Source organism: Gopherus evgoodei, chromosome 1 (genome assembly GCF_007399415.2).
Source record: "Gopherus evgoodei ecotype Sinaloan lineage chromosome 1, rGopEvg1_v1.p, whole genome shotgun sequence".
Classification (NCBI taxonomy): domain Eukaryota; kingdom Metazoa; phylum Chordata; order Testudines; family Testudinidae; genus Gopherus; species Gopherus evgoodei.
In genome coordinates, this window is record NC_044322.1 from 17,438,748 (window position 1) to 17,465,919 (window position 27,172).

General features: G+C 46.3%; 1 protein-coding gene across 9 annotated transcripts in view; it reads right to left on the reverse strand.

The window, feature by feature from the left end:
- SYTL2 (synaptotagmin like 2) overlaps nucleotides 1–27,172 on the reverse strand; it is a 64,833-nt gene that overhangs the window by 29,209 nt on the left and 8,452 nt on the right. For all 9 annotated transcript variants that reach the window (XM_030558706.1, XM_030558699.1, XM_030558690.1 and 6 more), the window contains exons 2-5: nucleotides 12,404–12,552; nucleotides 10,051–10,186; nucleotides 2,895–2,967; nucleotides 1,569–1,671 (exon numbers count right to left, since the gene is read on the reverse strand). In XM_030558706.1, coding sequence (XP_030414566.1) covers nucleotides 1,569–1,671; nucleotides 2,895–2,967; nucleotides 10,051–10,186; nucleotides 12,404–12,552 — 461 coding nt within the window. The remainder of the gene's footprint in view (nucleotides 1–1,568; nucleotides 1,672–2,894; nucleotides 2,968–10,050; nucleotides 10,187–12,403; nucleotides 12,553–27,172) is intronic.

Consider the following 27,172-nt stretch of genomic DNA (forward strand, 5'->3'; position numbering starts at 1 on the left):
TGCAGCTCTAGCATGCAATGCAAAAAAAGACAAGACAACATTAACAGTCAAAGCATTCAGCAGTATAAAAAGTACACACTCTTGGAACAAATACATTGGAAAACTAATAGATTATCAAACTTTATATTAAATTTAACTTGTTTGTATTATAGAGTGCTGACTAATAGAACATTCCTACTGCAGAGAAACATAATGACTCAAAGTTAGAACACAGTAAACCTTTAATCAACTCAGTTCTTATACAGCTCAATTATATCATCATGTCTTGTGTTTGTGTTTCTATCAATTTTTGTAGACTGTTTTCAGGGTCAGATGGAACTAAGTAAAACTTGCCCACTTTGGACAAGTATTTAAAAAAAAATGCAAGTAGTATACACTTGTCCTCTTCCCCCACTAGCAAGCATCATGGCAGAAAGGACGTCAGTAATTTTCATGCCTGGGCTGGCAAACTCTCATTACAATTTTGCAAGACTGGATTAAGGCACATCATTTTCTAGCTCCTGTTTGGTTAGGAATGATATTTTGGGAAAAAAGAGAGGAATCTAAAAAACAGAACGAAGGAAAGAAGATTAGCAAAGATCCTGGGGGGGTTTCTCCTTCCTCTGCAGCATGGAGCACGGGTCACTTAAATAGTGGTTAAATAGTGGATTCTCTGTAACTTGAAGTCTTTAAATCATGATTTGAGGACTTCAGTAACTCAGTCAGAGATTAGGGGTCTGTTATAGATAGAAGTGGCTGGGTGAGGTTCTGTGACCTGCAATGTGCAGGATGTCAGAATAGATGATCATGATGGTCCCTTCTGACCTTAAAGTCTATGCGTCTAAGAAACAACAGGGGGACCAGATCAAATGTTGGGACTCCAGCTTGATCCCCTGCTGCTGAGTAATAGCAGCAGTGATTGGGACTGCTGCAAAGACAGAAAAAAGAATATCTTAAACTGCTCTCTTACTGCTGAATCACCAAGAGGGTTGTAATACAGAAGTTGCCCTTCTCAGCTGGATGGCTACTGGAATGTCTACACTGCAGACAGACACCTGCAGCTGGCCTTGGTCAGCTGACTCAGGCTAAGGGTCTGCTTAATTGTAGTATAGACATTCAGGCTTAGACATTAGGGTCCTAGAGATTGGGCACCAGCCCAAACGTCTAAACTACAGTTAAAGAGCACCACAGCCTGAGCCCTGTGAGTCCAAGTCAGTTGACCTGAGCCAGCAGTGGGTTTTTAATTGCAGCATAGACCTACCCTCGATGACCTAACGCAGGTTTAGGGTTGGGGTGTGGGTGGGGAAAAGGAGTAGACAGATCAGTTTATTTGGGTGAAACATTTTTCTTAATATCTTCAGGGGGTCACATTTTTATACATGCAGATTTAAAATGAACAGCTTAAAGAACAGGCTGGAGACAGGTTCATAAAACAACAGGTAAAATTCTGCCATGTCTTGCTTTATTGCAGGATTTTAAAAAGGTTTTCCCCCCTAGAAAATGTATTGTGTGAGAAAAGCAACAGTTAACTTGGTCACAATACCCCGAAGAATTTCAGAGTCCACGGAGATTAAAAAAAAATTATTTACCCTCATTTGGCATCTGAGATAGGCCAACTGTTCCACTTTCTGAGTTCCTACTTTTTACATTCTGTTCTGGTGCAGTGAAGTCATTAAATGGGTTTTTCCTTTGCTAGAAAAGAATGGACATATAATTTAAGTCATATGTTTAATGGCATTAACAGAAACATGAAAACGCAGTGATTTCACCCTTGCAGAATAAGGTTTAAGCAGGCCTCTTATAAGACAGACTGAGGACATGGCAAAATAGTGACGGTAAAGGATTGTCAGAAATGCTTGGCTTAACTCTACTCCCTTTGAAGTCAGCAGGGCATTTGAAAACCCCACCTTTGTGAAGTAGGCTACATCTATACTTAAAACAGTATAGCAGCACAGCTGCAGCGCACTTCACTAGAGACATTACAGTGACAGACGGGATTCTCCCGCTGTCGTGGTTAATCCACCTCCCCTCAAGGCGATAGTTAGATCAACAGAAGAATTCTTTCATCAACCTAGCACGGTCTACACTGGGATTTAGATCGACTTAACTACGTCTCTTGGTGGATTTTTCATACCCCTGAGAGACATTGCTACGCTGATGTACATTTCCAGTGCAGACCAGCCCTTAGGGCTTGTCAACACTATTGCTTATGTCAAATGTATTGTATTAATTTAATTGGTTGTATTCATTTAGTAATTTAGGGCATTTACTTTATTTTAAAACTCTGCTATGTGGTAATAAGGAAAGCCCATGTTTCAAATATTAGTTAGTGGTTAGGATTAGAAGCAGAGTCTGCATTTTTGTTGCTTGGCAACTATAACTTTAAGAAAGTTAGTTTGTTGTTTGCTCTCTTCCTACCACAGATGTAACTTACGTTGCTTAGGGGTGTGAAAAAACCACCCCCCGACAGTCGTAAGTTTACATCGACTTAAAGTGCTGTCTACACTGTGCTATGTGGGTGGGAGACGCTCTCCCGTGTCTTCACTAGATGCACTACATCGAGGCAGCTGCACTGATGTAGTGCGGTAGTGAAGACAAGCCCTTAGATAGCCTCATTTCTGCTACTGACTCCCAAAAAGGATTCAGACCTATGAGAAGATTCAATTGAAACTGGAACAAAGCAAAATGGAGGCAATTTTCTCAGGAGGGTGAAGAGGTTGCTATTGGCTACATGTAGGTAAGAGATGAAGATTTTCTCTCTGCCACACAAACAGGCTGAACAGGAATCAATTCATCACTTTATACCTCAAGTTTTTATTCTTCTGTCCAAATTCTTACTGGTTTTTAGTGGAGTGGCGAAGTGGTAAGAGAATAGCTTTAAAAAACGATCTCCAGCACATCAACGCTGAACCTACCTTTCCTGGTGACACGGCTACCTTCTTTGAGCTTTCCTGTGGTGTCTCTAAGCTTGCGTCCACTGCATTAGAACTACAAGAGAACAACAAGTTGCTTAGCATGAAACCAGCACATTGCGTTAAGCCTGTAAAAATGAAAATTAAACTGCCATATGCTTCTAAAAAACAACATAAAAATGTGAGGTTCTTCTTTTCAATCTGTTCTCTTTGTTTATGGAAGACTTCCACTCTTGACAAAGATATTGTTCCATTCCCCAGTTTGGTTTACCATCCCTACAACAGTTGACGTGCCTCATCTACTACATTTGAAGTCTTTGTTTGGATAAAATATTACAGAACACCATTTTCAGAGCCAATATAAATTCATTAAACATGCTCTTGATTGGTTGGTTGCCCTATAGCCAAGGGGAAATTAAACAGCAAGGGATGGGAGAGTGGATCGTTTTTAGTAGTAATTTTTGAAGTACTGCATAGGCCAGGGATTGGCAACCTTTCAGAAGTGGTGTGCATCCGACGAAGTGGGTATTCACCCACGAAAGCTCATGCTCCAATACATCTGTTAGTCTATAAGGTGCCACAGGACTCTCTTTGTTGAGACTTCATTTAGTCACTCTAATTTAAGTTTCGTGTGCCAGTAATACATTTTAGAGTTTTTAGGTCTCTTTCTACGTCTATAATATATAAGTAAACTATTTTTGTATGTAAAGTAAATAAGGTTTTTTAAGTGTTTAAGAAGCTTCATTTAAAATTAAATTAAAATGCAGAGCCCCCTAGACCGGTGGCCAGGACCCGGCAGTGTGAGTGCCACTGAAAATCAGCTCATGTGCCACCTTCGGCACGCGTGCCATAGGTTGCCTACCCCTGGCATAGGCAAAGATATTTTTTAAAAAATTAAGATTATCATCCCATTCTGAGGTTATGTAATCAGCCCAGGAATATGAAGCAGCAGCTAATTTTCAATAGATGGAAGCAAACATGGATAAAGAGCCGTCTGCTGGGTGGTTTTGGGGTTGGCTGCCACTCACCGCCCTGAGAGTGCACGCAGTCAGGGCGCCCCTGCACACACAGGGAATGGAGCAGGGGGCCCGGGAGCAAGGGCCAGAGAGCAGAATTGGGATTAAATGGCTACCCTGCAGGAGAGGGAGCAGCAGAGGTCCCAGCTCAGCACGGCCAGGGGAGGGATGACTCCCATCATGGCAGTAAGGAGCGGCTTCCCACCTGTCAGCTTTGCTCCCTGCTCTGGGCAAGTTCTGCACAGAAGCAAGGAGAAGCTGCTGTCGTGAGGAGCAGGAAGGGTGAGCACCCTCAGCCAGGTAGTAACGGTGCTTCCGGTTGCTGCGCTGGCTGCCTGCCTACAGCACAGTTCCTCTGGAAGCGGAAACTCAGATACATCCGGCGGACTCCCGGGACCCAAGTCAACCAAGGCCACATGCAATCAGGAAAGCAATAGGACTTGGACCCTAGGTCCCAGCTTAACATGGGCCTGGACCCTCCAAACCTTCAGGGTACAGGGACCGTAAGTCCAAGCCTTAGGTTAGCACAATGGGTGTGGACACAAGGGGGGTTACGCTTGAGCCCAGGTTTACACAGCTGTTAGAGGTACCCACAGAAAGTTACGGACAGTGTTGAGTGGAGCAAGAGTCCAGCTACCCTGCCATAATCAACGTATCAAGTCATTCTGGTAACATGCTCAGATAACTCTACGGCAGTGGTCACCAACCGGTCGAGCGCAATCGACTGGTCAATCTTGGAGACTCCCAATTGATTTTTAGTGGCCAGAGATGACAGTCTGGCAGTGTAGTGGGGCTGCCGCTAAGGCAGGCTCCCTGCCTGCCCCAACCCCACGCCGCTCCCAGAAGCGGCCAGCATGCCCCTGCGGCCCCAGGGGATGGCAGGGGTCTCCACAGATTGCTCCTGTCTGCAAGCACCACCCCCACAGCTCCCATTGGCCAGGAACAGGGAACTGTGGCCAATGGGAGCTGCAGGGGGGGGCCTGCAGAGAGGGGCAGCACGTGGAGCCACATGCCCACCCCCAGGGGCTGCAGGAGCACATTGGCCCCCTCCAGGAGCTGGGACAGGCAGGGAGCCTGCATTGGCCCTGCTGCACTGCCGACTGGGAACTGCCTGAGATAAGTGCAGCCCGGCAGGAACTCGCACCCCAGCTCCCAGCCCTGGGCCCCCTCCCAGAGTCAGCACCCCATTCCCCCTCCTGCACCCCAAACCTTTCCCCCAGACACAAGCCCCCTCCCAGAGCCAACATCCCATCCCCCCTCCTTCACCCAAATCCTCCACCCCCACCCTAACCCCCCTCCCAGAGCCAGCACCCTATACCCCCTCCTGTACCCCAACACTCTGCCCCAGCCCAGAGCTCCCTCCTGCACCCCAACCTCCTACCCCAGGCTCAACCCAGAGTCCACAGCATGGGAGAGAACCCCTTGGTCCCATCCCAGAGCCTGCACCCCCTCCCGAACCCCAACCTCCTGCCCAGCCCAGTGAAAGTGAGTGAGGGTGGGGGAGAATGAACAAACAACAGAGAGGAGGGAATGGAGTGAGTGGGGCAGGGCTTCATGGAAGAGGTGGGGCCTCAGGGAAGAGGCAGGGTAGATCCTGGGTTGCATTTAAATTCAAAAAATGATCTTGTGCGTAGAAAGTTTGGAGACCACTGCACTATGGTAACAGCAATAAAATGCCTACAGATGGAGAGCAGAAGAAGAGAGAAGGGGCTTATAAGAGGAAGGCTATAAGAGGAAAAGATTTCCTTATTCTACCTGATTTTGTACCTCTACCATAGAGCAGACCCTAGAGGGAGAGAAGTGGGACTTAGTCACAGAAGATGGACAAAGATTTGGAAAACAGGTTGTAGGGCACAATCCTACATTGGCAGGAGATTGACTAGACAACCTTGTAAGGTCTTTTCCCATCTTTAAACTTTATGAATCTATGGCAATGGCTCAAATCCAACCCAGGTCAGTAGCAAATGTGTTCAGCAGCCTGTGAATTAGTCCCAGTCACCTCACAAGAAACATCCTAGAATTGGGGTGCCCTTTGCTGGCAGGCTCTTCAGATAGGTCAAGGATTGAGAGGGCAAAAAGTGAACTCATCTGATCTTAGAGGCGAGTCCTCCAAAATCAGAGATAGGCCACAATGGCAAATGTATGTGGGGAAGTCTCAATTGCTGCTGCTAATGCTGTACCTGTTAAATGGATAAGCAGAAGATCTAGCCCCTTTCGTACACACTAAGCCATTTGCATTTTAAGAATAAATTTTGGGGCAGATTCTAGGATTACTGTTCGCAGACAGTGTTATTTATTAGCCCAAAGTGCCTTTTCAGGATTAAGAAATTATTTTTTTTAAACACAATGATTCAGAACATAGAAAGGAGAACTTGGACTCTGCCCTTCCTTAGATGGCATATTTTACACTCTAGATCTATCGTCAGACAGAAAAAATATTGACAGATTGAGTCATTCTTTTGAAATTCCTTCTGTGGAAGGTTACACCCCCAAAAACACACTTCACACACCCAGCTCACAAAGGTTATGATATGCAAGAGAAAGTATCATGGGAATTGAAATACCAAGACAAACACTGCTTAGTTATTGGAGTTAGTCATTAAAGAGAAAAAAAAGGAGCACCACCCTACAGCTTAAGTGCTCATACCTAAAGAGCCATATTCTGCTCCTATTAAGTCCAGACTACACCTGACTCTGATGTGTTCACTCGTCTGAAAGCAGAATTTGGCCCTTGGTCCTTATACAGGGAGTTCTCCCAATGAAAAGGATTGATCCTTCCTAAGTCATTCATGGTCATAAGTGCAGTTTGTCTCGATTTAGGGATTTTGTTTTTTCATTTCCCATCTACATCTCCCCGAGATATGCTCAGGGCCAGATCCTGAGGTCAACAATTGTTTTGCCTATGTAAAGACTGAAGACTGGGTCTGTAGCCTGCACCATTCTCTACTCAAAATACTGTGATTGCTATCAAAGAGTAGCAGCATTTTCAGAAGCATACTAGCAACTGAGGAGCCTAAGTCCCATTGGCTATCAGTCACACTTTAGCTAAATGCCTAAGCTACTTTTGAAAATGGCTCTGGTGTTTTTGAAACATTTACCCTATTATCCTGCAAGAGACTCCAAAATTACACTATGTCCACATTTCTGATTATAGCCACATCTCAGAGAGCCTACAGTCAGTTGCCCCTTCCTTCCATTCTGAAATACATAAAAACGAACACATCTTCAAGGATCTATTGTCTTTGAAGACTGAACAAATGCTTCCAGTATACAGGTTTGCCCCTCCTGGCACCCTGGCTAGGCTGCTAATCCAGCATGTCCTGAAATCAACTCCTGCCATTAGGAGTGGGCACACAGCCAGTCAGAACAGTACTTCAGAAGAAGTCCACCTATAGGGGACAGAAAAAAAGGCTGTCTTTAAAGGGCTGGTCTCTCCCTGCATTTCCCTCAAATCAATGTTGTGTGCTCACCTCATTTATATAAAAATATAAAAACTTGGGTGATAGTTTAAGTGATGCAGTGCAGTTCTAGCACTACTACTTTCCCTTGCTTTAGCCACATATTTTGGAGGGCAGGAGTTGGTGTTCGCATCTATGTTACATAAATGTGTAATTAAATACTAGGCTTTGGCCTATATATTGCAATTCATTCTCTGGGTTCTGTCTCCAAACACTTCCATTAGCCATTCTGCACTGCATAAGTTTGCTTTAGAAGTGGCATCATGATGTGGGAGCTAGAAACCATGAATTCTAGTTCAGTCTCTGAAATCAGCTGTAAGAGTCAACAATTGAAAAAATGAAAGGTACTGTTCACGTGTTGAGTATTGTAACTAGTTCAACTGCTATGTGAATTGGATAGCTCTCTACACTGCAGTTCCACTGGCTAGAAATAGGAATTACCCGCCTATGTTCCCCACTGAAGGACACAGGGCAAGGGCAAGTTCCATTACTCTCAAAGTGTCTAAAACTCTGACATTTTCTGACATGGCTGGAGCAGTAAACAGGAGACCAATACGGTTTGTAAAATTTATTCAGCTTCACACTAATTTGGAATTATGACCTGAAATAAAAAGGTCATTAAGATCTCCCCCTACCCCTGGAGAAAAACAACTCTACAATATGTGAACCAGTTACAGCTGCTTTCAGAACTAGCCCTTTACATCCATACAGAAAGCAAAAAGAAAACTAAATTCCATAGTTTGTTGCAATGAGCATTTAGGGAAAAACCTATAGCTTTTTAAAAATGTTGAGATAGCAGCTCACTTGCTTAAAAAAGAAAAAAAGCTAGTTAAGTTTGACATATCACCAAATACTGTTAGAGAGAGTCTCCTGGCAAAAGTCTGTCCTTTCCAATCAGTCCCATAGCAGGTACCTAACCAATACGTGATCCACATTGTGATGGTACAAGTAGTACTGCACAAGGCTTTTGTTGGTTTCAGAATATAGTTTTGCTTTCCATGATCACTGTATAATTAACAAAGTGGGCTACACAGGTTAGCATTTGAGAAGTTGTGGAATAAGCTTTTATGATTAAACAACATGAAAAGGAAAAGCAGCAGCTATCCAGTACTCTCCATAAGTGATAAATAATTTGTTATTCGTTCATCTTTTAATGCTACGAACCAATTGAAGAAAACTAATTACAGTAGCTAACAATGTCAATTTTAGCAGCAGCCTTCAATACGTCGCTTAGGTATCTGCTCCATAGACCATCATAATTATTACCACTGTTAAACTTAAAATTATTGGAGGAGAATTGCTGTTGCAAAGCTGCCCTTTCAATTGACAGACTATGCTCTACCTTTGGTTACTTTGGTTCTCAGTCTAGAGGTTTTGTTGGTTCCTCAACTGTACAAGTGGCAGGCAAGAGCCACCTTTCTTTTCAATTGGAGACCTCTAAAGCAGTAGTCCCTAAACTCCTCCCCCCCCATCCACCCTTCCCCCCCGCAGCTGGGCCATGGACAGGGTAAGGGGGCTGAGGCCAAAGCTGGGGGTAGGGACAGGAGTGGAGCTGGGTGGTACTCCCTCTCCGCCTCTCCATAGGGGCTGGTCAGGCCCCAGTCACACACGCCCCCAACATTCCTCTCCACCCCGCCATTTGGGAACCTCTCCTCTACAGCTTTCCCTGCTCCTGTCACCTCTGAAGTGGATTACTGCACTCTATGGGTGTCTCACAAAGAGTATATTTCACTTTCACTCTAATGATCGTGCCAATTCATTTCCAGCTATAAATGGAATAGGTGGAGATGCTTATATAAAAATAAAATAAAATAAAATCAGACAAGCCCCAAAACCTATAAAGTCCTCTGTAGGTCAGGTCCTGGCACCTCCGAGCCCACCTCTCTCTGGGCTTTACCATGTCAGTTGAAATTATCTGGGATTCTCAACCTAACTGTGTCTAATTTTTTTAATATCTCAAACAGGATGTTCTCAATGAAAGCAAATCTATCCTGGGAATTGCTTTAACATTTGTCCAGAAGTCTCAGGGTGGTAGCATCACATTGCTTCCCCAATGAATATTCCAAACTCCTGCTCTAGTTCCAAGTCTGCTCACAGTCATGCTAGCAGCACCAAAGTAACAAGAAACTGCTCTCAATTAAGCCACCTCATCCTATCTGTTACACTCAATGGAAAAATCCAGTGGCTGCTACCCCACTATTTGTGGCTGCCAGAACCTTAGTACCTCAGTTTGGCCCATTATCCTAACTGGAGAATGGAAGATTCCCTGAGTCACTTCTGGAAATCAAGCCAGACTGCATACATCCAAGGCAGCTTTCAGTCTCCACCTGTCCTATGGTGTGTGTTTACATGAACACATGTGAGGCTGTGTTTTATAAACCCCTGGCCTGTCTCCTCAGAGTCGAAGTTCCCAAATATGGCTGTCCTAGTGCTTCCAGGAACATCTGAAATGCACAAAACCATGACATGTCAAGCTACTGCAGATGTGAATTTCCAGGCCAGTCTGAGTAAGTGTTGGCAGACCATTGCAATTTGATGACAATGGTACGTTTTCAGGGCTTGAAAGCCCCCTTGCATTAAATGGCAGAAATATTTATGTGAAATGCTGAAAAAGGAAACACAGAAGTCACAAGTAATACACAAAAAGTAAAGTTACTGACTCCATCTCAGAGAACATCATCTTACCTTTGATTGGATTTCACTTCCCCTTCTTCTGTCTCTTCCCTGATACCAGACAGCTCTGCTGGGACAGAAACTTCCTTATTGACATTGTTCACCCAACTGTTCTTTGTTTTATCTGATTTGTTCTGACTCCGCTCAGCTAAAATAGGAAACAAGACCAAAGTTACCTCCCATTATGTTCATGCAGGTTTCCACTGCAGGTAAATACAAGCAGTTCCAATAGGTTTCAAACTTATTTCACAAACACACTGTGCTAGGATTACAGGTCAGGGTATATCGAAACATCTAGAGTAAATAAGTGTGTGGAGTTCTCATTTTAACATCCCCAATTGCAATATCCACTGCACCAAGAGTCCTAAATGTTAAAGCAATTCTAATTTGTAAAATATCCTGCAACCAATGAATTAGCAGTGGTGTTCTTATATTTCTTACAGCAGCTAAATGCCAATGGAATGGAATGTCAGTACAATGAGGAATTTTAACCCCACAATATTTGGTGGTCAAATGAAAAGGAGAGTTCTGTAAAACATGGGTTCTCAGTGAATGCGTGTCAAGATGGCAGGACCACTTTGTTCCCTTCCTATATTGCTAAATTGAAGGGGGTCCTGGAACCCCAGCTAATTGGTGTGTTTGGGAGGGGTGGGGAAGGAGGTTGTCCCTGGATGGAAACTACAGAGAATCACTGCAATAGAAGAAATATAAAGTAGTATGTGAAAACTTGAATGGTGATCATACATTTGAGTTTGGTTGGGCTTTTTTTTTTCTCTCTCTCTCTCTCTCTCTCTCTCTTTCTTTTGAGGGAGGCGAAATCCTACTTTGCTGAAGTCACAAAACATTCCATGAACTTTTAGGAACATTTTTATATGGCCTTCTGTTGCTTTCTAGACTTCCGCAGTGCTTTTGAAAACAAGATTAATTCTCAGTATGCAGAAATAGAACTGCCACATTCAGGTGTACATTTTCACAGAGCATTGCTGTGAGGGGAATTGTTTAATCACTTATGAGTCATTGGAGCTAAACAATTCCGTGTAGTTTACAAGCCAGATTTAAGCCAGTTTTGAATGTCTTAATACGTAATCTTGCCAGTTCAAGTAATTGCATGGTTGAGAATAAATGATTGCTCCTTCAAGTTGCATGGTGCCTGACACAACTCTGTTAGACAGAGAAACTATTTACCTAGAGCTTAAACCCACAATCTGAAATGTTCTGGACTATCAGTTAATCAGTTCTAAATTAGGAAGAACAAAATGAGCTCTCTTCTTGCCCATTTCTGGTCCCCTGTATTTCTCCTTGTTTTAGGCCTTCTTTTGTTCATACAGACAGACAAGAGTACTTTTCAAAGTGATCAGGCTACCACTAACCAAACATGATCTCCATATTTATTCTACACTTGCACTAAAGATAGGCGAATCAGTTTAATAAGAATTAAGGCAGGATAATTCACAAACTTTCGCACATGCAGTTCAAAAACAGCGATGAGTTTTAGTTATACAAGCCTTACAATTTGCTACTTTGAAGTCCATGGAACTGACATAGGTAAATTTTCTAGCACAGCAAATGACTTTACTTAAGCACACAGTCTAATCAAATGGAATCCAAGCTAATAATAAGAATCACAAGTTCCATCAAACGCTGACAACAGAAGTACCTTATTTTTACAGGTTCTCTCAGAAAGATGCACTAAACTCAATTAATTACAGAAATAATCTTCCAATGCTCAGAGCTGTTTGCATAATAAAAGCTACATGAGAAAAGATATTAAGTTTAGAGAAAAGAATATACCCTTATGCATGCATTAGTAATGAATAAAGTTTTTTAGGACTTACACTGCGTGATCAGATGAATATAAGCCACTTTACTAACAACTTAATTAACAGCACAGTACTTCCTTTTGCCACAGGGATGTTACCCCATGAATAGATGCTTCAAATGGTATTCAGTACCTGCTTGCTCATCTCTAATCACCCACCACAAATAAAAAGCACCAGACTTCAGGGGTCTCAAGTTGAGCACCCAAAAGCTGGGGCATCCCAAATCAGAGGTCGTCTGAGCCCTTATGATATGCTCAGGGTCACACAAGGAACCATCGGCAGAGTTGGGAACAGAACCCCGGTGAAAGGGTCCAATTCTGTAAGCACAAGACAATCCTTCCCATCCACCTTTGTAGTTAGTATTAACAGGATGTATTGAAAGAAGAATGTACTTCACACAATAAACAGCAAACATACCTCTTCTACCCCAATTCTTGATCAGGAGGATATTGCATTATTTTTGTACAGCACCTTCAAAGATGCACCTTCTTAGGTGCACTAACTAAGAGGATCGTCACTATACAGGATCCCTGAAATAAACTTACCTGTTGTTGTGGGTTTTCTTCTTATCGATGCTCTAACGATATCGGCTCCGTGTATTTTATCTCTGTGCCTCTTTGACTTTGCTTCATAAAACCACTGCCCACTCATATTCTTTAGCTGATTGTCATTCTTAATTTTTTCTGGTAAATGCCTGCAAAAGGGGAAAAGATTGCACTTATTTGTGTGAATAAAATAAAGTCAGCCACAGTAGCTGTGGATAGGAAATACTAGGTCAGGTAAGAATGACCAAACCTTTGGTGATTGAAGCTGAAGGGGAGAGGGAAGGAAGAAAGGGGCCTCTGTCTCTCATCAGTACTGAAGGCTTTATAATAGATGGGAAAATATACAGCAGTGGTATTAAAAAGTTAACAGTCAGTTTTCCTACTGCTTCATTCTTCTTCCTACTCCTATTAGATTAGGCAGAAGTCTGCTTTAAAAAATGCAGTTGTCATAGGTTCATTCATGAAATCCTTGTTCAGTCTTTCCTCAAGCAGAAGAGTTGAATTAGCCTATTCCGTGTTGACCATGGCTGCAATGCCATTGTACACTCCTATTACAATTAATGAGGGGAAAGTAACTGGTCAGAGAATACAAAGATGGGGCACTGTATAAATGAAAAGGCCAAGCACCTAACATTCACTATTGTATATACACTTCTCACTGCACCCACTACTGAAATGCCATCATCTCTCTAGTAGTGGGCAGTAGCCAGGCCAATTGACATTTAGCACAGTGCTCAGAAGCAAAAGAAACGTCTTGGACGGGGCACTGAGGCCATTTCTCTATTCAGGAGAAGAGCGTCACAAAAACTCTTAAGTATGTATAAAGCAGATGAGGGTACAGCCTTGTCCACAAGACTTTTAACCTATAAATTATGGTTCTTTATCTTGGAAAGTTTAAAGGACTGTATTGACCCTGCTGGGGTTCAGTTTGAGGAATTTGTTGCATCACTCAACATTAGATTTAAGGAAAAGCAGCAGCAAGGAACAAAAAAAAAAAGAAGTGTCTTTTTGTTCTTTTGAACTAAACAAGCTTGCACCTTTATGCTGTCCTTTCCTGTCAACTGTATCATCATAGCCCTGTTCTCTGCACTTATCAAATATCATACTATGTCTCGATAACTCCAGAAGAATTTCATCTGTCAGAGCCTTTCCAGTAGTCTCCTGCACATTCAGAAATGACAGGAAGTGCTCTTCAATATTGACTTCTGTCTCTTGGATCTTAACATACCTCAAAATGAGACACATTTGTTCCTCGTGGCTGATATCAGATATGATGTCCAAAATAATGGATTAATATTTAATCTTATGATGTTAATAATTGCACCTGTTATCTTTTGAGATAACTTAAAATAATATTTTGTATTGCTGGGCTTAAGTACTTGTGTCTTTTTTCTTTAGTGAAGGTCCATCTTACATGTTCCCATCATAACAGGCTCAAATTTAGCCATTAACTCAACTTGGCCTAAGAAGTTTCCATTTCCACACTTAAGTTTTTCCATTTATCCACAAAACACTAGGTTCCCTTCAGCTGAATGAAGAACAATGGCCGCAATTCTTTCAAATACACCTGGCAAGTGTTGTCTCTCAATTTCAAGCAATGATTGTTAAGTCTGGTTAATTACAGATTAAGTTTTTAGTCACAGTTTCAGTTCTCTCCAGTTCACCATATTTCCAAAGGCTTTTCTCATGAGTTTCAAGAATTTTGTGGCTATATCGCTATTCCCATAAGCCACCACCAATCATCATAATACAACAACAAGAGGACATTCAACTAAATTGAAAGGCAATATAACATATACTTAATTGAAAGGCAACTTATTACATTCCCCCTAGGTTAAGGGCTGTGAGACCTTTGCCCTCTCTGATCTAGTGATCTTGACAGGGCACTTGGAGCACTGCAGTCCATACCATACATCATAAAATTCCTTAAGTTCGTTAGTCTCTATAATGAAAGAGCATTCATACGCATTGTGCACCTAATTTTAAGTAGCAGCACAACAAGTAACTGCAACTGTAAAGCAGAAAGGCAAAAGCTCACCCCAGCAACAATCTCTGTTGCTTCGAGTTGGGTTGGAGTGTTTCTCGACCAGTTACGGCTATGGAATATACCATCTCTGTAGGAAACTCAGTGTACGTGCCTAAGGAGTTCAACCACTGTGTGTCCTCTCTTCTGTTTACGTTACATCTGCAGTAGCACTTTGAACATACAAAAGGACCATATAATTCCAAGTATTCCATAACTGCACTACATTTGGTCTCCTCTACATCAATTAAAATAGCCTTGAAACTACAGACTGGATCTGAGGCCCCCTGAAGCTGCAGGGTTCGCAGGATGGGTTGCTATAGCACTACCTCCAACGTGAGAGTTGTGACATGGATTCCATAGCCTTTAAAGCCAGAAGGGTCCATTAGGTCTTTCATCCACTTACTCCTGTACTAAGTCCAATAACTAGTGTTTGGCTAAAGCACAACTTCCCGAAGGGCATCCAGTCTTGGTGAGAAGACTTAATGAAATGGGGACTCCACCACTTTCCTTGATAGTTTGTTCCAATGTTGATAACCCTCCCTATTAAAAATTTGGGCCTTATTTCTAATTTGAATTTGTCTGGGTTTAAACCCCAATCATTGGTTTTAGTCACAGCTTCCAGACACTGATGCTTCATGATAGTAGGGCAACATGGGGAAGTTTGCCCTGACACTGCCTGTGCTATGGCTGCTCTGTGGCTCACTGGATTTCCACCTCAAGGGCTGTCAGTCTGGCCCGTTATAAAAGTACTAAATTCACACCCAAATGAGTCTGTTCCAGACCCGCTGTGCTTTATCTGCCAGCTACGATGTGATACCCCCTTGCATGCATGAGACCAGTCACAAAGGAACAGAGCTACGTCAGTTAGGGTGAATGAGAATCCAAGTTTATTAATTTGGGGGGCGGTTATTTGCATTTGTGTGTGTCTATCACATGAATTGGAGGCATTTTAAGTTCTGTATAGCAGCCTGCTCAACAATAGGACTCCTAGCAGGGTCACCCTGTTTCTATGAATGGGGCTTTATGAAACAAAGCGCGCTACTGCGAGCGCTTCCGGAGATCTGCTTTCTTCTCCCTACAGGCATATAACTCAGTATTAATGTGAGTTACTCATGTACATGCTAGGACATCAACATGGGGACCAATACCAAGGAGAGTTAGTGGAGAGACATTTGGGTGAGTTAACACAAGGCTGAACTAGGCTCAACCAGCTTGGTTCTAACCACACTCTGCCTACTCCACCCTGTGACACATCCTTTAGTGAGTGATTTCACAGAACAGGCAATAAAAGAAAGAAATCACCATTCCATTCTACAAGTGTGCCTTCTAGCCAAATCGAGTCCATATAGCCATCATATGCATAACTAGGATAACCCCTCCTATAGCCAAGGGCTAAGATAACCAATGGCAGTTTTAGGATGTTGGTGAGATTAACACAAGAGGCTCTTAGTCTAATCAGGGAATACAAGTACAAGCAACTAGGATCGTGGTGTGACGGGTGGGATCACAGAAACCCTTTTGGGGTTGCCAACTGATGTGCCAAGACTATTTCTGCCCCCGCTTTCCCTGCCAGTTTGGGACTCCAGCACCCTGTCCTGCTGAGCCAGACACGCCAGTCTGCTCCAACACAGACCCATGGTCTGAACCACATGCCCCGAACCACATGCCCCAAAGCTGCAGACTTAACTGAAAGCAACTGAAGAAGTGTTCCTGTCTTTAACACTCAGATGCCCAACTTCCAATGGGGTCCAAACCCGAAATAAATCTGTTTTACCCTGTATAAAGCTTCTGCAGGGTAAACTCATAAAATTGCTCACCCTCTGTAACACTGATAGAGAGATATGTACAGTATTAATACATACTCTGGCTTAATAAGTAAAAAGTGATTTTATTAAATACAGAAAGTAGGATTTAAGTGGTTCCAAGTAATAGCAGACAGAATAAAGTGAATTACCAAGCAAAATAAAATAGAACACGCAAGTCTATGTCTAAGAAAACTGAATGCAGATAAAAACCTCACCCAGTAAGCTTCCTTTTACAGACTAGTCTCCTTCTAGTCTGGGTTCCAGTAATCACTCACATCCCCTGTATTTACTGTCCTTTGTTCCAGTTTCTTTCAGGTATCCCTCTTGAGCCAGCTGAAGACAAAATGGAGGGGTCTCCCAACAGCTTAAATAGACTCTCTCTTGTGGGTGGAGACCTTCTCCTCTCTCCTGGGCAAAGTCCAGCTCCAAGATGAAGTCACATGGGCAAGTCACATGTCCATGTGTGACTCAGTTTTTACAGGCAGCAGCCATTGCTTACCTGCTACCTTGAACGTCCTCCTGTAGACTTCTTATGTGGATTGGAACCTTCCCAGATCCATGGACTTTTAAGTGCTTCTTGACTGGGCACTTAATTTGCACATTCCTTTCTCAAGAAGCTGACCAAATACTTTGGTACCTTCTTTGTGTTTTATCAAATTTGCAGTGAAAGTGTTCTTAAAACGAACAACATGCTGGGTCATCATCCAAGACTGCTATAAAATTGAATACATGGCAGAATGGGGATAAAACAGAGCAGGAGACATACAATTCTTGCCCAAAGAATTCAGTCACAAATTTAATTAACACTTTTTTTAACGAGCGTTATCAGCATGGAAGCACGTCCTCTGAATTTGAGTGCAGTTATGTAACAAAAATTTTAAAAAATAAAAATCTACATTTGTAAGTTCCGCTTTCACGATAAAGAGATTGCACTAACGTACTTGTATGAGGTGAACTGAAAAATACTATTTCTTTTATCATTTTTACTATGCAAATATTTATAATAAAAATAATGTAGAGTACTGTATATTTTGTATTCTGAGTTGTAATTTAAATCAATATAGTTGAAAATGTAGAAAAACATCCAAAATATTTAATAGATTCAACTGGTATTCTATTGTTTAAAGTGCAATTAATGATGATTAATTTTTTTTAATCACGAATAATTTTTTTGACTTAATCATGTGAGTTAACTGCAAGTAATTGCCAGCCCTACTTATGATACAATCAATTATTACACAATCACATATGGGTTTTTCCATAGGACTCCTCCCTCATTCAGTATATTGATGGACTGTGCTCAACCAATGGGTAGCTACAGCAGAACTTCAGAGTTACAAACACCAGAGTTACAAATTGACTGGTCAACCACACACCTCATTTGGAACTGGAAGTATGCAATCAAGCAGCAACAGAGACACCACCCCCCCACCCCAAAAAAGGGCAAATATAATACTGTGTTATACAAACTACTAAAACTACAAAAAGGAACATTTAAAAAAAGATTTGACAAGATAAAGAAATTGTTTCTGCGCTTGTTTCATTTAAATTAAGATGGTTAAAATAAGCATTTTTCTTCTGCATAGTAAAGTTTAAAAACTGTGTTAAATCACGGTTCAGTTGTAAACTTTTTAAAGAACAACCATAATATTTTGTTCAGAGTTACAAATATTGCAGAGCCAGGAACAACCTCCATTCCCAAGGTGTTTGTAATTGTGAGGTTCTACTGTATTTAATTTTAGCCTCATTGTTCAATGTATAGTCTGAGGCCTCATTTACTGGGCAGTATTTAAAACCTGAAGACAGAATTATTAATTTCCTCATAGGCTTTTCTATGGCACTCATCACTACAGTATCTGAGTGCTTCACAAACAAATAAATTTAATTTTCACAGATGCTCTTTTCTATGTTCTGGGCAAACCCCACCCTGAATACTCTAATCCCTTGTAATAAGGTTTTCATTCCAAATACCTACTTTTCATCCCCCCCACAGAGGCATGCACCATACAGAACTACCCCAGGATTAGATCTGAAGTTTCTAAAGCATAGATAGAGAAAACAAGGGTGCCCTGTGATATGAGGGGGATGGTATTATCCCCATTTTACAGATGGGGAATGGAGGCTGAGAGATTAAGTATCCACTAACTTTGGGTGCTCAATTTGAGACACCTAGAACCAGGTTTTTACAGAATAAATAGCAATACATAGGAGTACTTCATATGTTCAAATCACAGATCCCATGGACTCAGTTGCTGCTGTGAGTGCTCAGTGCCAGGATCTCAAGTTGGGCACCCACAAAATGAGACACACCCAGTTTGTGGCTGTCATAGCATTCCCTCTCAGATCTGAACCTTAGAGTTCAGAAAATGAGATAGTAGCACCTGAATCCTCTAAGCTTAATTACCAGCTTAGATCTGATTGCACTGCCACCACCCAAAAATATAGTGTTTTTGGGCACTCTGACCTCCCCAACCTTCCCTGGGGACCCCAAGAACCCAGATCCCTTGGGTTCTTAAAACAAGGAGAAATAAACCATTCCTCCACCTTTCCTCCTCCCAGAATTTCCCTCCCTGGGCTATCCTGAGAGATACTGATCCAACCTCTTAAATCACCATACAGAGAAGCATCTCCCTTCCCTTCCACAAAGAGGCAAACAGATTCAAGGAAAACAGAGAGAGATATTCTCTCTCCCACCTCCCGTCTCCCCCACCCGTTCTGGTGAGTTATCCCAATCCCCTGGAATAAAACAAGAAAAACAAGAAAAAAAAATAATCAGGTTCTCTAAAAAGAAATCTTTTAATAAAAGAAAGGAAAAAGTAAATAATTGTCTCTGTAACTTCAAGATGTAAATATTACAGGGTCCTATAGCTTACAGATATCAGAAAGAGACTTTCCCCCCAGTACCAATACAAATCAAAATATTCCCAGCAACTACACATATAAAACTTAACCAGCCAGATTCACAATTGCAAATAGAGTAAAACAATCAAAAAGCCTAAACCGCCTGTTTTTACTTACTATTTGAAAAGAAACTTAGAGAGCCTGTAGTAATGTCTGGTCTCTCTCAGACCCTCGGAGAGAAGAACACACAACGGACAAAGAACACACACAAAAGCTTCCCTCCACCCAAATTTAAAAGTATCTTGTCTTCTGATTGGTCTTCTGGTCAGGTGTCCAGTTCCCTGTTTGTAACCCTTTACAGGTAGAAGAGACACTAACCCTTAACAATCTGTTTATGACAGTGGCCACCTGTGAACATTGTGATTTGTCATTCAAAGGTACCTCTGCCTGTTGTACAGCATGTGATGTATCCCTTAAACACTGCCATCCATACCCCAAATGTGACGGCATTTCAACTGTATTACTTCAAGAGCTTAGCGATCTATTGGGATGGAAATTACCATATGCACATTAATTTCTAGCCCATTGCAATGTACAACTGGCTGTTAATTTAATGCAGTACATACAGTGCAGTTTTGTCTTTCACTAGGGAGCAGAGTGGATAAAAAAATTTAAAAAATTAAAAATCAGGTATTTTTATTTTAATTGGATTTTTGATCGTTTTTTCCTTAAAAAGCACTTTATCTAAAGATAGTTTTAATTAAGATACATTATGGCACAAAGATATCTAAATTCTAAGATTGTAAATTCTAATTCTACAGTATGAGATAATGTATTCGTGGAATGTTGATGAAAAAGTTTTGTAAATGAGTTCCAATAGTTCTTGGATTAGAGACCCAATTTTACAGATTGCTGTATAGATTATTTAGGTTAATCTTTCTATCTCCCCAATGGGACTCAGTGCTCAGTCTAGAAGATACCATCAGAGATGCTTAGTTTTGCAGTTCTCAAACTGTGGATTTGTGTGTCCAGAGATAACATGCTTGTTAACAGCAAAAAACGTTTTAAAATAAATAATATATAGAGGTGAGAAATAACAGACTTCAACCCTATTGTCCCTCTGCAAATTTGTGTACACAGAGTCAATCCCTTACCTCTCTCTAAAAGTGCAACGTTTCAAAAAGTTCAATGAACAGAAGATTGTTGGGGACAAAATAGATCTAGACAAGGAGAAGTCTGGAGATAAATGTGAGAAGGGAGGGACATGCAGCAGAAACAAAAGTGAAACTGTTTGAGCAACATATTCCAGAAGTCTTGAGGTCTTTCTGAGTGTAGCCTTCGTTGATTTGAGATCTACCATACAGGGCTGGCTCCAGGTAACAGCTGAGCAAGCTCATGCTTGGGGCGGCAGATTCTACAGGTTGGCATTCTGCCCAAACCTAGGGCGGCACGGCTGGTTTTTGTTCGCTGCTTCGGCCGCCCTGTAGGGGGCAGCGGCATGGAGGACAGGAGTGCCCTGCAGCAAACTCGGCAGGCAGCCCGCGTCCTTCTCTCCCCACCGACCGGAGCGGAGTGGAGCCCTCCCAGCAGGCAGCATGGCAGTCGAGGCCACATGGCGAGTGCTCCACTGAAGTGCTGGCCGCCCCCCTTCTCTCTCTCTCCCCCGCTGCTCCCACCTCATCCCCCCCACTAGACCAGGTGCGCACTCTGCAGCACAGGGAGTCCCCTGACTCCAGCCACCCTGTAGGGTTTTTTATTTTGTTTTTCCCCTGCTTTGTCGGCTGCGCCATTGTTCCCTCCCCACTACCCATTTTGCCGCTCCAGCCGCGCTGTTTTTTCCTCTACTTTGCTGCCCCAGTAGCCCCGTCCTGTTTTTTTTTTTTGCTTGGGGCGGCAAAAAAGCGAGAGCCGGCCCTGCTACCATACCATTCTCTCATTAGAAGGGAAAACCTATAATGGCAGCAGTCCGTAAAGGAGACCCAGTTTGGAAATATTTTAATGAAGTTCCTCTACCTGTGGGTTAGACAGGCATGCAAACAGTGCAACAAAGAAATACAAGGCCCAGTTGTCCAAATGAAACATCATCATGAGAAGTGTTCCTTCTCAGAAGGAAGCTGCGTTGAAGATGATGAAAGGAACATGTCTGAACATGCAGGATCTTCAGGTTGGTAAACTTTTTTATTTCGTATTTCTTTCTTAAGGACTGCCTAGCTTCCTTCTTGACTATTCTCAGGTTTGAGCAAAAAATACAGTTGTTACTCTCTGGCAGTGCTTCTCAAAGTTGGGCTGCCGCTTGTTCAGGGAAAGCCCCTGGCGGTCTGGGCCAGTTTGTTTGGCCGAATCTGCGGATGCGGCAGGTAATCATGGCTCCCACTGGCTGCGGTTCACTCTCCAGGCCAATGGGGGCTGCGGGAAGGGCGGCCAGCACATCCCTCGGCCGCGCTGCTTCCCACAGCCCCCATAGGCTGAACCTGCGGACGCGGCAGGTAAAAAGACGGTTACTCACCTTTGTAACTGTTGTTCTTCGAGATGTGTTGCTCACATCCATTCCAGTTAGGTGTGCGCGCCGCGCGTGCACGTTCGTCGGAAACTTTTTACCCTAGCAACTCCAGTGGGCCGGCAGGTCGCCCCCTGGAGTGGCGCCGCCATGGCGCCCAATATATATCCCTGCCGGCCCGCCCGCTCCTCAGTTCCTTCTTGCCGGCGACTCCGACAGTGGGGAAGGAGGGCGGGTGTGGAATGGATGTGAGCAACACATCTCGAAGAACAACAGTTACAAAGGTGAGTAACCGTCTTTTCTTCTTCGAGTGATTGCTCACATCCATTCCAGTTAGGTGACTCCCAAGCCATACCTAGGCGGTGGGGTCGGAGTGAGAAGTCGCGGCATGGAGCACTGCAGTTCCGAAGGCCGCATCCTCTCTCGACTGCTGGACCAGGGCGTAGTGGGAAGCAAAGGTGTGGACCGATGACCAGGTCGCTGCCCGACAGATTTCCTGGATGGGCACACGGGCCAGGAAAGCCAGCGACGACGCCTGCGCCCTGGTAGAATGCGCAGTCACACGGCCCGTAGGGACATGGGCCAAGTCATAACAGGTCCTGATACAGGACGTAACCCACGAGGATAACCTCTGGGAGGAGATAGGAAGCCCTTTCATACGGTCCGCTACCGCCACGAAAAGCTGGGGGGATTTGCGGAAGGGTTTGGTCCTCTCTATGTAGAACGCGAGAGCTCTACGGACATCCAGCGAGTGGAGCTGCTGCTCCCTGCCTGAGGAGTGAGGTTTTGGGAAAAAAACCGGGAGGAAAATCTCTTGGTTGACGTGGAAGGCTGAGACCACCTTGGGTAGAAAGGCAGGGTGTGGTCTAAGCTGCACCTTGTCTTTGTGGAAGACCGTGTATGGGGGGTCCACCACAAGGGCTCGGAGTTCCGACACCCGTCTAGCTGAGGTGATAGCTACTAGAAAGGCAGCCTTCCAAGAGAGGTAAAGCAGGGAGCAAGTAGCTAACGGCTCAAAGGGGGGCCCCATGAGCCGGGACAACACCAGGTTAAGATCCCAGGTTGGAGCAGGGGGACGGACGTTAGGGAATAACCGTTCCAGCCCCTTAAGGAATCTCGACACCGTCGGGTGAGAAAAAACGGAGCGACCGTCCGCACCCGGGTGAAAGGTGGAGATAGCTGCCAGATGGACTCGCAACGACGATAAGGCCAGACCATGTTCTTTGAGGGACCAAACATAATCTAAGATTTCGGATACCGAAACTTCCATAGGGCGGAGATTTCTCTCTACGCACCAACAGGAGAAGCGTTTCCATTTCGCCGAATATGTGGCTCTTGTGGATGGTTTCCTGCTGCTCAAGAGCACCTCTCTCACAGGCGTGGAGCAGCGCAGCTCGGAACCAGTTAGCCACGCAGGAGCCACGCCGCTAGGTGCAGCGACTGCAGGTCTGGGTGACAGAGGGACCCGTGGTCCTGGGTAATCAGGTCCGGATGAAGGGGCAGGGGAACTGGGTCGGCTACGGCCAAGTCTAGCAGCATGGTGTACCAGTGCTGTCTGGGCCATGCCGGGGCCACCATGATCACACGAGCCCTGTCTCTGCGCACCTTCAGGAGGACCTTGTGAACCAGAGGGAACGGAGGAAACGCATAGTACAGGTGGGTCGCCCACTGGATGAGGAAGGCATCCGCTATCGACCCCGGCTCCCTGCCCTGAAAGGAGCAGAACGCTTGGCACTTCCTGTTCCCCTTGGACGCAAAGAGGTCCACCCGGGGATAACCCCACCTCCGGAAAATGGAGAGAGCGACGTCCGGTCGAAGGGACCACTCGTGTGACAGGAAGGATCTGCTCAATCGATCCGCCAGCGTGTTCCGTACTCCGGGAAGGAAGGAAGCCCTGAGGTGAATGGAGTGGGCTACGCAAAAGTCCCAGAGTCGTATCGCCTCGAGGCACAGGGAGGAGGACCTGGTGCCGCCCTGCTTGTTGATATAATACATGGTCGTCGTGTTGTCCGTGAACACGGCTACACAACGACCCTGAAGCTGATGACAAAACGTTTGGCAAGCAAGGCGGACCGCTCTCAACTCCCTCATGTTGATATGTAGCCCCACCTTCTCCTGGGACCATAGGCCCTGCGTCCGCAGGGTCCCTAGGTGGGCCCCCCAGCCTAGATCTGAGGCATCCGTTGTCAGGGATACCGAGGGCTGAGACGGGTGAAAGGGAAGACCCGCACACAATACGGACTGGTCCACCCACCAGCCGAGGGAATCTAAGACCTTCTGGGGGACTGTGATTAACATGTCTAGCGGTTGCCTTGGTCTGTAATGACTGATAAGCCACAGCTGGAGAGGCCTCATGCGGAGCCGAGCGTAGTCGGTCACAAAAGTGCACGCCGCCATGTGGCCTAACAGGGTTAGACATGTCCTCACTGACGTCAACGGGGCTGACCGCAAGCGTTGAACGATCGCCGCCATGGTCTGGAACCGCTGCCGAGGCAGCGAGGCCCTGCCCACAGTGGCGTCCAGGACGGCCCCGATAAATTCCACCTTCTGAGTGGGCCTCAGGGTGGACTTGTCTGTGTTTATCAAGAGGCCCAGACTCGCAAACATGCCGGTGATCACGCGGACATGGCTGTACACCTGCTGTTCCGACGTGCCCCGAATCAACCAATCGTCCAGATAAGGGAACACGTGGACACGGTTGCGCCGAAGATGCGCCACGACAACTGCCATGCATTTTGTAAACACCCTCGGGGCCGTGGACAGGCCAAACGGGAGGACCGCAAATTGATAATGACGAGCCCCCACAACGAAGCGGAGGAAGCGTCTGTGGCGTGGCCAAATGGCAACGTGGAAATACGCGTCCTGCATGTCGAGGGCGGCGTACCAGTCTCCCGGATCCAGGGATGGAATAATGGTCCCCAGGGATACCATGCGGAACTTCAACTTCACGAGGTATTTGTTGAGTTCTCGCAGGTCGAGGATAGGCCTGAGGCCCCCCTTGGCCTTGGGGATCAGAAAATAGCGGGAATAAAACCCCTTGCCTTTCTCGTTTTCGGGAACCGCCTCTATAGCTCCTTTGCTGAGGAGCGTCCGCACCTCCTGCCGAAGGAATTGCTCGTGAGAGGGGTTCCTGAAGAGGGACGAGGAAGGAGGGCGGGAAGGAGGGAACGAAACAAACTGCAGGCGGTACCCCGTCTGCACCACGCTCAAGACCCAGCGGTCCGATGTTATTTGGGACCATGCCGGGAGGAAAAACGAAAGGCGGTTGGAAAACGGAGGGGAAGGATCCGTAGGGGAAACTGTTACTGCGCCCTCGAGCGCACCTTCAAAATGAAGGCTTAGGACCAGGCGGGGGTTTTGAGGAGCCTTGGTTCTGCCCCCCTTGGTTCCCCGACTGCCTGCGCCTCCCGTTCCTGCCGCGGCGCCTGTAAGGGTCCTGCCGCTGGCGGAACTGGGAAAACGGCCGACGGTGCTGCTGTTGCTGCGGCCTAAAGGGTCTACGCTGTGTCACGGGGGTGTGCATCCCGAGGGACCGCGCAATGACCCGGTTGTCCTTTAAACTCTTAAGTCTGGGGTCTGTCTTATCGGAAAACAGGCCCTGGCCTTCGAAAGGAAGGTCCTGTATCGTGTGCTGGAGCTCTGGCGGAAGGCCGGAAACCTGCAGCCAGGAGATGCGACGCATCGTAACTCCTGACGCGAGGGTACGGGCAGCCGAGTCCGCAGCGTCCAAGGAGGCTTGCAAGGCCGTGCGCGCGACCTTCTTGCCTTCGTCCAAGATGGCCGTGAACTCTTGGCGAGCATCCTGTGGCAGCAGCTCCTTAAATTTGTCCACTGCCACCCAGGAGTTAAAGGCGTATCTGCTCAGCAGGGCCTGTTGGTTAGAGACCCTGAGCTGCAGCGCCCCAGCCGAATACACCTTACGGCCAAGGAGGTCCATCCGCCTGGCTTCTCTGGATTTGGGGGCCGGAGCCTCCTGGCCGTGACGCTCCCTATCGTTCACCGATTGCACTACCAGTGAACCGGGAGTCGGGTGAACATGTAAATATTCGTACCCCTTAGAAGGGGCCATGTACTTCCTCTCGACTCCTTTCGCTGTCGGAGGGATGGAGGCCGGGGACTGCCAGATAGTATTGGCATTGGCCTGAATGGTCCGTATAAACGGCAGGGCGACCCTGGTGGGAGCATCGGAAGAGAGGATGGTAACAATTGGGTCCTCTATCTCCGAGACCTCCTCTGCCTGCAGACTCAGGTTTTGAGCCAATCGCCTGAGGAGGTCCTGGTGCGCCCTGAGATCCAGCGGGGGGGGACTGTTGGAGGAGGTACCCGCCACCGCCTCATCCGGGGAGGAGGATGATGAGACCCCAGGCACAATAGTGTCCAACTGAGGGTCTTCCTCAGCCCTCGCCTCTGTCTCCGGAGCCGCAGCGGAGTCCTGCTGTTTGGACCCTTCGTCCCCTTCCGGGGAGGGAGGGGGGCGAGACAAAGAGGCTTCAGGGGCCCTACGCTCCGCAGTCGCCGGCCTAGCAGGGAGCTGCTGGGGGCCCTGGGCCTGATGGTACGCCCAGGGTGTCCAGAATCCCCACTGTGGGGGGCCTTGGTCCTGCAGCGGCGGATCAGCAAACAGCGCCGCCTGCCGGTCGGTGCCCAGCGCATAGCCGCTGTCCGTCTGGGAGGACACGGACGGCTGCCTGGAGGGCCACGGCGGGGCCGACCCTGGATGGTACGGGTCTGCGCGGGCCGGCACGGAGGATCGTCTCGGTGCCGGGGACCGGTGCCGGGAGTCATAACGGTGCCGGGACCGGGACCGGGATCTGTCACGGTGCCGGGCGCTGCTTCGGGACCGGGATCTGTCACGGTGCCGGGCGCTGCTTCGGGACCGGGATCTGTCACGGTGCCGGGCGCTGCTTCGGGACCGGGATCTGTCACGGTGCCGGGCGCCGCTTCGGGACCGGGACCTACTACCAGCTCGGTGCCGGGAGATCGACCGGGACCGGGACCTGCCACCAGCTCGGTGCCGGGAGGTCGAGCGAGATCGGGACCGGGACCTGCCACCAGCTCGGTGCCGGGAGGTCGACCGGTGCGGCGAGTAGCGTCGGGACCTGCTCCTGGAGTCGCGGTGCCGGTGTCGACTGGAGCCTGACCGCGACCGTCTCGATGCCGACCGGTGCCGCGAGTGCGACCGGTACCGCTGAGGGGAGCGGTGCTGGGACTGCGAGCGGCGTCGGGATCTGGAGCGCCCAAGACGTCGGGGCCTGGATGGCGAACGACTGTCCGTGGGCGGTGCCGACATCATGGGCTTGCCTCTGGACGTGACCCGCACCGGAGGAACCGGGGGTGGCAGCCGAGTAGGCTCCGTCAGGGCAATAAGGTCCCGAGCCGAGGCGAAGGTCTCCGGTGTGGATGGGACCATTATCTCAACCCCAGATCTCATGGGGGAGCTCGGCGGCACCGGACTCAACAGACCCGCCGGGCCCGGAGTCAACGGTGCTGACGGTGCCGCGGCCGATGTCGAGGCCGGGCGTTCAAGCCGGGTCTGCCTGGCCGGAGTATTAGACTTCGACGGCCTAGGCACTGATTCCGGTGCCGGAGAGGGTCGGTGC